The following is a 9,865-nucleotide window of genomic DNA, read 5'->3' on the forward strand; positions in this document are numbered from 1 at the left end:
TGAGAAGCCCGCGCACCGCAACGAAGAGTAGCCCCCGCTCTCCGCAACTAGAGAAAGCCTGCATTCAGCAATGAAGACCCAATGCAGCCAAAAGTGAATACATAAATTTATAAAAATAAATCTATAAAAAACAATATGCAGTATATCATAAAACAGAAGGTACTTAAATATGGAAGAAAAATGAGTGGGCTTCTAGATTACAGCATATGGGGAAAGCCTGCTCTAAACAAATAGAGCTACCTGCCTTTCTTCCAGCTGTGACTGCATTTTACTTCCTCTGATCCATTTTCATACTTTTTCTTCCACCCGTGATGTCATCTTTTCATCCTCCCTCCACCCAATCTGTCTACTGAAATGCTAGGATATAGTCAAATGTCAGTTCCTCTTCAAAATTATCCAAGACTCCCCAAGCTCCCTCAGTCAGGCCACCACTCTCTTGTAGGTGGTCCAACTGCATCTTGTAGTTCTGCTATTTTTTAAAAACTCATCTCTTCAAGTAGACGGAATGCTCCCTGAGGACAGAGAATATACTGATTCATCTTTGGGCAACACAGAGAGCATAACTCTGTTATGCCACAGACTATACAGAAAATGTTGGTTTAATTAAACTGAATTTCTAAACAATCTGTTCAGAAGATGCACCATGATGAGCAGTCAGGATCCTACATTCACCTACAAACAGCTGCTAAGCACAGGACAGGAATGGGTTATTAAAGAGAAAGTGCGGGGCTTTCCAGGTGGTGCAGTGGTTAAGAATCCGCCTGCCAATGCAGGGGACAAGAGTTCAAGCCCTGGTCCGGGAAGATCCCACATGCCACAGAGCAAATAAGCCTGTGCACCACAACTACTGAAGCCCATGCCTAGAGCCTGTACTCCGAAACAAGAGAAGCCACCGCAATGAGAAGGCCGTGTACTGCAGTGAAGAGTTGCCCCCACTCATCTCAACTAGGGAGCCCGTGCACAGCAACAAAGACCCAACGCAGCCAAAAATAAATAAAAATAAAATAAATTAATTAATTTTTTTAAAAAATGTAAAGTGCCTCCCCCTTTTGGGGCAGAAATGTTAATGTGCCATTTTAAACCAAAATAACCTGAATTTTCTCTTAAACCATAAGGCATTTGTCCACACTAAATCTACAGGCTTCTTGTACATCAGTGATGTGGGAGCCCAACATTTACTAACGTCAGTTGTAACGTCTGGAAGGCAGATCATTCATTATGACACTCATAATTTATTTATTTGGAAGTAGTATATCTTATTTCAGAGAGGAGCCAATGAAACTTACATAAATACATACACCACAAGATAAAATGACATATCTAAGACGAGAAAGAGAAAAATGGGACAAAGGAAAACTAAATGTAGGAAATATAAGCTGTCCTGGGAGTGAGGTTCATGTACCAAATTAATAAAATTCTGCACACTTGCTAGAGGTAGGTCAGAGGTTTGGCTCTAACACTTCTGGCAGCCAACAAACACAGGATGATCCAATCAGTTACATGATTCAGCATCCTTAAGATAAAAACAAAAAGCTCTTAGAGAACTCTCTCTTCCTTGGTCCTCATAAAGAGGATATTATATACTGTAACAAATAAAGTCCTCAGTGACATCTCTAAAGTTGATTTGTCAGAGAGCTTTGGGAGACCATCCCTCATAACAATCCTCACAAACAAATGCCAGCACACAAGTCAATAAATGCAAAATGACAGAGAGGAAGGAAGAGGAAGGCAATCAGGGCAAGGTGGAGTCCAGGTACACAGCTCCCTGCAGGTCTAGATTTATCAGAGACAGATTTTATTCTATCTAGACTAACCTAAAATCCAGAGGCTTCAGGCATCTAATTCTCTTTGAAATTATAAACAAAACTTTATGTGCTCATGTCCGTTTTTCTGGGGGATATGTCGGTAGTTTCATAACATCCTCAAAGAGAATCATGACTCAAGAAAAGTTAAGAACGACTCATCTAAAGAACTAGACGGTATATATCCTTCAGGCAACCCTCCATAAGCAGTTTGTCTTCTGAGCTTCTGAGAAGTGCTAAGCCTAAAGACTATAGCCCCTGACAAGCACCAGAAGTATAGCTTCTCTCTGATGCGAAGTGTGGAACTCTAAGCTTAAACTGCTGGCCAAGTTGTGTGTCAATTTTATGATACAATGGTATATGACCTTTAATACAGTAATGTCCATAAGCATATAGAACACATAACAATCATTCTTCTATATAAGTTTCAGCCATGAACATTGACAAAGGTGCCTCAAACGGTCAGTGATATTTCTTCTAGCTAATATAAAAAGTTTAAAACAAAAAACACATTTTGCCTTTGGATAAAAATTATAGATAAGCACCAAAAACAATTTTCTTAGATAGACAGTATTTTGTAATTTTAAAAATAACCTTTCCACATTAGTTGATACAATCTAAGCTATTTTTTTCCTTTTTGTTATTTTAATTTTCATTATACAGCAAAAGAGTCACTGCCATAGCTTTAGACACACACACACACACACACACACACACACACACACACACTTTCAACCATCCACCCATAGTATGGTGGTTGGAATGTTATCAAGGGCCCAAGGGAATCAAGTAAGGAAGCTGGCCCATAGCACCTCTAAAAAAAACATGGCTCATTAAGCTATCATCCATCTGGAAGTCACAGCCATCCAGAGTCTGGTTCTCAGCATAACAAGTCTGGAGACATAGCTTAGTCAAAAATAAACAGTTGAACATAGCTTTGTCAAAAATACACAGTTGAACAGACTCAAGAGAACTAACTCATGTTAACAACTCAGAAGAGGCTGAAGTACAAGTCAGAATACCAATTTATTAATTAATCATAAAGAATATTCCTTTTCACTAATCAGAAAATTTGCACCTGAAGCCAGGATGCTACTTCCCCAATGCTAGGATACCTGGAATCCTAAATTAACAATCAGTTCACCGGAAGTTAGAACAAACAGTGATAGAGAGTTCGGTGGATATCTAATGAGTTATCTATATCCAACATACACCTTTCTAGTGATCAAAGTTGTGGCTTTCATGTGTAGAGTCTCCTTCCTTCCCTTGGATACTGTTGCCCCAACACTACAGACTTCTTGGTCTCTAAGCTTTCTTCTTCCACATCCTTCTCTCCATCAAGTATTTTCTAGATAGGGTATTAATACAACTGATGACAGTGAACCTCACATGCATTATTATCCGTATTTTTCAGATTAAAAACTCCCAGATAAAGCTGCTTAAGCAACTTGCCCAAGGTCACAGCTAGTTTAAGGCAGAGCACAGATTCAAAGCCTACACTTTTAACCTTACACCGCTACCACTTGCAGTAAATGATGCCTTCAAGGTGTCTTTCCCAGGGCCTCGCACCTTCCAATTTGATTTAAATGACCCTCTTCAGTATTCCAGTAACACCCTAAGCACACAATGACTATAATTTCTGGTACACAGGTCTATCTCTCTCACCACACTGAAACTTTCTGAGAATGGGAATCATGTCTCATTCACCTCTGTATCCCTAGTGTGCTATCTATTTACCTATGTAAATATGCAAACTAATTTGTCCACTGGTTTAATATAAAGCTTATCAAACTGAAGGCCTTGAATAAGCCATGCAAGGAAGGGCACAACTTCTCCTGCCATCAATAAACATCTCATCTAAAAAAGAGAATGAAATAGATATACAAGGTAGCTTAGGTTCCTTCTGTATCTAAAAGCACTACCATTGTACATGGGTCCTGATTTTTAATAGCCTATCTTATTAGTTTGAATTATTAGGAATAAAATTAAAATTTTATTTATTTATTTATTTATGGCTGTGTCGGGTCTTCGTTTCTGTGCGAGGGCTTTCTCTAGTGTTGAGCTGGGGCCACTCTTCATCGCAGTGCGCGGGCCTCTCACTGTCGCGGCCTCTCTTGTTGCGGAGCACAGGCTCCAGACGCGCAGGCTCAGTAGTTGTGGCTCACGGGACTAGTTGCTCCGCGGCATGTGGGATCTTCCCAGACCAGGGCTCAAACCCATGTCCCCTGCATTGGCAGGCGGATTCTCAACCACTGCGCCACCAGGGAAGCCCAGGAATAAAATTAAATTCCTCATCATCTTCCATACCACACTACTACTACTCTCTACATATATGTGTATGTAGAGAGTTCAGAAAAAGCTTCCTCTTTTCTGAAAGGTGATAACTATCATCTACACCAAAATCAAACAGTGGCACCCTCCTCTGGTGAATATTAAAGAAGCTAAACAACACAGAAGACAAGAATTAGATGGTTGGATTTTCTTTGAATGAAAGAAAAAGGAAGAGAGAAATACCTAAGATTATTTGTCATCACATTCCCAATAGCAATTAAATAGCCTTTTTTATAACTCCTTATTTTGCCCTAAAACAAAGCCAGAATGAATGAACTGGCTATGCACTGTAGGATGTTACAGACAGAACAATTGTTCTGTTTTTCAGGGTACTGATAATATTAATTATTTTGCAAACAGCAAGCTTTTTAATATAAGGCACAATGAAACTCATTTCATAGTTTAGCTAACAATGATGATCTCCTTTATTATTTAAAAATTTAACAAAAAGCCCTATACATGTAAAATATTTTTAGTTAAATAAAAGCACTTCGCATGTCCCTTTTCTGAATGGTACATTTGCCAGAATACTGGAAATTTTTCAACCTGAAATCTGTTGGAGTCTTCAATATTCATGTTTTAGAATATCAGCTTAGAAGAAAATTTTAAAATACCCATTCACTTACATGTGCAGGCTCAAAACATGCCAATACAGCACACCCTGACGAGCACAACCCAGAGTTTCACAACATTAATACTACATCCAGACCTTTAAGTTAAGAATAAAACTGTACTTTCTAACACAAGAATCAGATCATCATCTGCCAACAATTTTAATGTAAAGTATATAATAAATATAAGCTTTATTAAATGATTTACAACAGTCGAGGCACATAAAATGAAAATACAGACATTCTGACTCAGGCCAGAAAACAGATCAGCCATTATATTGGCAACCTTATCTTTCAGATATGTTTTTTACCCAAATACACAGCGTCCCTTCCCTCAATTAACTTCACAGCTTTCACCTACCCAAGGAGAAAGGAAAGAACCCCATACTACACAAGAGGCTACAAATTTACAATCAGTGAGAAACCTTCGTTTTGAAACACAGAATATAGAAAGGGCTAGGGTGGATGGAAGATAGCAAAAACTGATTTCAGCTCTACCAAATAAATGTTCCAATCAAGTTTGCCATTCCTGGCAAAGTTGGTTCTACCAGGTAGGTACATACAGTATGTGGGAAAGATTAGCAGAGGGTTGGGTGAAGTGACCTTGTATCAAAGAGAGAATGCAGTTAAGATACCCAGTTGAGAGCGTTCTCAATGTTCACCCAAAATAAAGTCCAAAGAACAAGCTTGAAAGAGAATGATATACCCTACAGCCCACCCAGAGACCAGAAGCGGCAAGAGAATAGAGGGGGGAAAGTTGGATGGGAGGAGGGGGCGGGGGGAGGAGGAAATGATGAAGAAGGGGTGGTGAAGAGGGGGTGCGGGGAGTAAGAAAGTATGCTTTTAAAAAAAAAGTATGCAGCAATGAAACTCTTTTCCAAACTGCCAAATTTAGAGAGATGGGGTGGCTGGCCTGCTACTCTTTGGAGCACCGCTCTGGAGCCACATTTGCCACTCACTTCGCCTGGGCCGATGCCCAAGGACCAAAGCCAACTCTCGCCCCGACCTCCAGGAAATCTGAGCCCCGACAAGCAATCAGGGTGCCGCAGAAATGCGGGAGAGGGACTTGAACCGGCCTCTAACCTCATCTCTTGCTCCCACATGAACCCCAAATAAAGGAATTTAGAAGCAGAGAGACGTCTGCGTCCCACGCCGGCCAGGGCGCAGGGGTGAGATCTGGGCACCGCTACCTCTGCGGGGATTGCCACCTCTGCAAAGGCCAGAGGCATCTCGGTCCCGTGCCTCGATCCAGCTAAAAGCAGGCGGCCAGCGAAGCGCTGCTGTCAAGTGGCCGGATTGCACTTGCAAAGTTAATGGAATTGGGAAGAAGTGCAGCCCTGCCCCTCGGGTTCCTCCTCAGGGCGAAAGAGCTGGAAAGGAGTCAGAGCTTCCTTCACCCTTACTAAGTCCTCACTGATTCGGCTCTGCAGATTTTATCTTTTTCCTAACGAGAATCAAAGATTTCTTCCTTCTTTGCGCCTAGCTCGGCCTCAAACCCCAGAACAGGGGCGCTGAGGCCCTGGGCCAAAGTTCACTGTAGAAACCGTTAACTCTCCCAGCAAATCTAACACAGTCATTTGCTGGGCTCTGGCCTTGGGAAACCTCATAAATTATGAGGCACGAAATAGGTTATGGATGACCCTTCCTCCCCCACACTGGACCCTCAGTACAAGAGGCCTGGATCCCGCGGTGTTTCTGGCAACTTGGCCACGTTTGGAACTAGTGGTGGCTTTGTCCAGCCCGACACCAGGTCATCACCACGCCCCTCGCACTCAGGTGCTACCCAACACGCACACCACGTCCTGTTGTTTACACATACACAAACACACACACACACACTCAAACAAAGCCCCAGAGAACTCCTACCTCGCCCCCGTGCCCGTCGAAGATCCCGAAGATGGACGGATGCGTCTTATTGGCTAGGTCCGTAAGAACTTCAAAGCGGTCCTCCATGTGGTCTCTCCGGCCCTGGATGGAATACACGGCCACATTGTGGCTCTTGAACTCCCAGGTCTTGGAAAACTCGGCCTCCAGCACATCGAGCCCTCCCAGTCGGTCGTTCTGCATTATCTCGGCCACCTTGCCCTTCACCATCTTCACGGCGTCCCGGCTGGACTTGACGATGGTCTTCACCTCGTCCGTGTGGAAGAAGTAACTCCACAGCGCCAAGCTGATGCACAGCAGGAAGAGCGTCTCAGGTCTCAGCAAGAAGTAGCGCATGATGCGACCCAGTAGAGACAGCAAAGTCATTGTATCCTCTATCATTTATTATCACTAGAGCCCCAACCACCAGCAGCGACGCGCGCCCCGAAAGCTCGCCGGGTCCCGGAGCACTGCGGGGACAGCCCGCGGGGAGGGAGGCGGAGCAGCAGCCGAGGGTTAGGGGGAGGAGGCTCACGGAGCCGGGCGGGAGACGGACGAGCAGGCAGCTCCGAGCCCGCACGGTGAACAGAGGCAGTTTCCCTTTTGTCTCCCGGCCTCTGCGGCCCGGAGGCCCGCGCCCAGCACACAGACGTCTGAGCCCGCCGCCCGCGCCGCCTCCCCTCCCTACGCCCCTTTGTGAGGCAGCGGCTGCCGAGACGCCGGCGGTGGCAGCAGCAGTCGCGGGTGCCGGGGCTGGACGAGAGAAATCAAGTTAAAGTTGCGCCGGGCGGGTCTGCTGCGGTGGGCGGGAGAGTTCCGGGGCGCTGCCGCCCGCGCGGCGCCTCCGCGGGTGCCCCCTCGCTGCTCCGGGGAGCGATCGGCAGGTGAAGAGGCGCGAGGCGCTAGAGACCCGCGGGTGAGGGATGCACGTCCCCTTGGTCGCCGCCGCAGGGGAGCGTAGAGCGGGCCGAGCTCTCCGAGTCCTTCAGACACCCAGGGGGCCCCAGAGAATAAAAGTTTTGCGGGAGCCTGGGCAGAGGCGGGGATACGCGGAGCCCGGGGACGCAGCACGATCGGCGCGGAGCCGCAGGCGGCCGGCCGGGCTCTGCCTGCCTCGCCGCAGCACCTCCCAGCTCCGCTCCGCTCCGCTCTGCTTGGCTGTGCTGGGATCGGGCGCTCCCTCCTAGCGCCACCGCTCGCGCTCGCCCCGCCCAGCGCTCGCTCGCCCCGCCTCGCCCCGCCCCTTGAGCCGGGACTCGAGGCCCGGAGGTGCTCGGGCCGAGCTGTCAAAGGCCGAGGCAAATCGGCGGCGGCTGGCGCGCTTGCAACTGCGGGCGGTCCGGACGAACCGAGGGGGGAGGGAAAGGGCGCGTCTGCAGCCGAGCTGGAGTGGATGGTCTTGTCTGCCTCTTGTGCGAGCTCTCAGGACAATATAATACTGACCCTGGTAGGCTGAACGGTGGTTTCGCGGGATCCACTGCTACCGGCTGGAAAACAGAGGGCCGCACGTGAGCGTCTCCCCCTCCGGCTGGCAGCACGGTAGTGCGGTCCCCGCCTCGCCCAGCATAAGGCAAGCGAGAAGGGACGCACTTCTCCTGGCTCGCAAAGCGAGGCAGAGGGCTCGGACCCTTGGTTTTCTGGGACAGAGGCCTGCCGGAATCTCCCGAGAGGCTGAGAGCGAGCGTCGGGCCTAAACACCTCGCGACGAGAAAAGACCTCCCGAGAGCAGAGGGATGTGAGGACACAGAGCCACGTGGAGGTGCGCTCTGATGATAACCTCGGGAGCGATGAGGCTGGGCTGGCCTCTCTGCGAGCTACACGCCCCTAGAGCGAGGACTTAACCACGAAGGCTTTCCCGGGTCGCAACCCTTCCATAGAGAGACACGGAGCCTCCTAGTGGAGCCCCCGGGCGCTCCTGACCCTGCGGCGGGGCTAGGGCTCCGACTCCGCTGTTCAGGTTTGCAGGTCCCTTTGAAGCTCCGAACTAGCGGCCTCCTACCACCTCCTCAGTCACCTCAGGAGAAGGTGAAATGGGGGCAGGAGTCTTTCGTTAAGCAGAAGTGAATGGGCTTCCAGAAGCCATCAAGGATAACTTGTTGAAGCATGGGGCAGGTGTCGGTGACCTTGAAGATGCTGGGGGGAAAAGAGAAAAATGTACAAATCAGCTTAGAGTACGGAAACAAGTGAGCTTTAAAGGAAAATATTCACTCTTGCTACCCCTGTCCGGGAAGAAGAGTGCTGATCTGCAGCTTCCAGTTCGCTAGACTCGAGAATAGAGGCTGCCTGATTCCCAGCCCAGCCAGAGGCTGTCTCCCCAAACATTCCTGCTTTGGAGTGATCCCGACTAAGTTTTTAAAAAAAAAAAATTAAATTAAAAGGAGTAAAACACTGGAAGGAAATACACCAAGATGTTAACGATGGTTAACTACAGTAATAAACTATGTGTTTTTCATTTTCTGATTTGAGCTTTTATCTGTTTTCTACAACTTTTCCAAAGTTTTTACAAAAGTCATAGATTGCCATCTTAACCAGAAAAAAAAACTTTGACATTTAAATGGCATGTACAATATGATCTCAATTATATACATAGGCATAGAAAAGGAAGGTAATGTGAAGAAATGTTAACAGCGTGTTATTTTTGACAACTAAGATATAGTCTCCTGTTCTACTTTGCACTTTTTGGTATTTTCCACCTGATAAATAGAGAAAATAAGCAGTTTAGAAATAAATGAGATCGGGACTTTCCAGGTGGTGCAGTGGTTAAGAATCCACCTGCCAATGCAGGGGACACGGGTTCGAGCCCCCGGTCCGGGAAGATCCCACATGCTGCGGAGCAACTAAGCCCATGTGCTAAGCCACAACTAAGCCAACTAAGCCACAACTACTGAGCCTGCACTCTAGAGCCTGTGAGCCACAGCTACTGAGCCCGCAAGCCGCAACTACTGAAGCCCACGCGTCTAGAGCCCTTGCTCTGCAACAAGAGAAGCCACCGCAATGAGAAGCCTGCGCACCACAACGAAGAGTAGCCCCTGCTCGCCGCAACTAGAGAAAGCCAGCACGCAGCAACGAAGACCCAATGCAGTCAAAAATAAATTAATTAATTTAAAAAAAGATTGCCCCTTCGTTTAAAAACAAAAAACAAAACAAAAAAATAAACAAATGAGATCATTCTGTTCAAAAGTCATTAAGTGATGAGGTTCCAAAATGAGCTAATGAATTCAAAGGTTAGGAACTATAAAGCAAAGTAATGCATTAGTG

General features: G+C 46.7%; 1 protein-coding gene across 1 annotated transcript in view; it reads right to left on the bottom strand.

Annotated features, from left to right (window-relative positions):
- PPM1L (protein phosphatase, Mg2+/Mn2+ dependent 1L) overlaps window positions 1-7,827 on the bottom strand; it is a 317,259-nt gene extending 309,432 nt beyond the window's left edge. Inside the window, exon 1 of the mRNA XM_082625596.1 lies at window positions 6,611-7,827. Coding sequence (XP_082481722.1) covers window positions 6,611-7,009 — 399 coding nt within the window. The 5' untranslated portion in view covers window positions 7,010-7,827. The remainder of the gene's footprint in view (window positions 1-6,610) is intronic.
- Between the last annotated feature and the right edge of the window lie 2,038 nt (window positions 7,828-9,865).

Source organism: Mesoplodon mirus (assembly GCF_964341445.2).
Source record: "Mesoplodon mirus genome assembly, chromosome: 6".
Lineage (NCBI taxonomy): Eukaryota > Metazoa > Chordata > Mammalia > Artiodactyla > Ziphiidae > Mesoplodon > Mesoplodon mirus.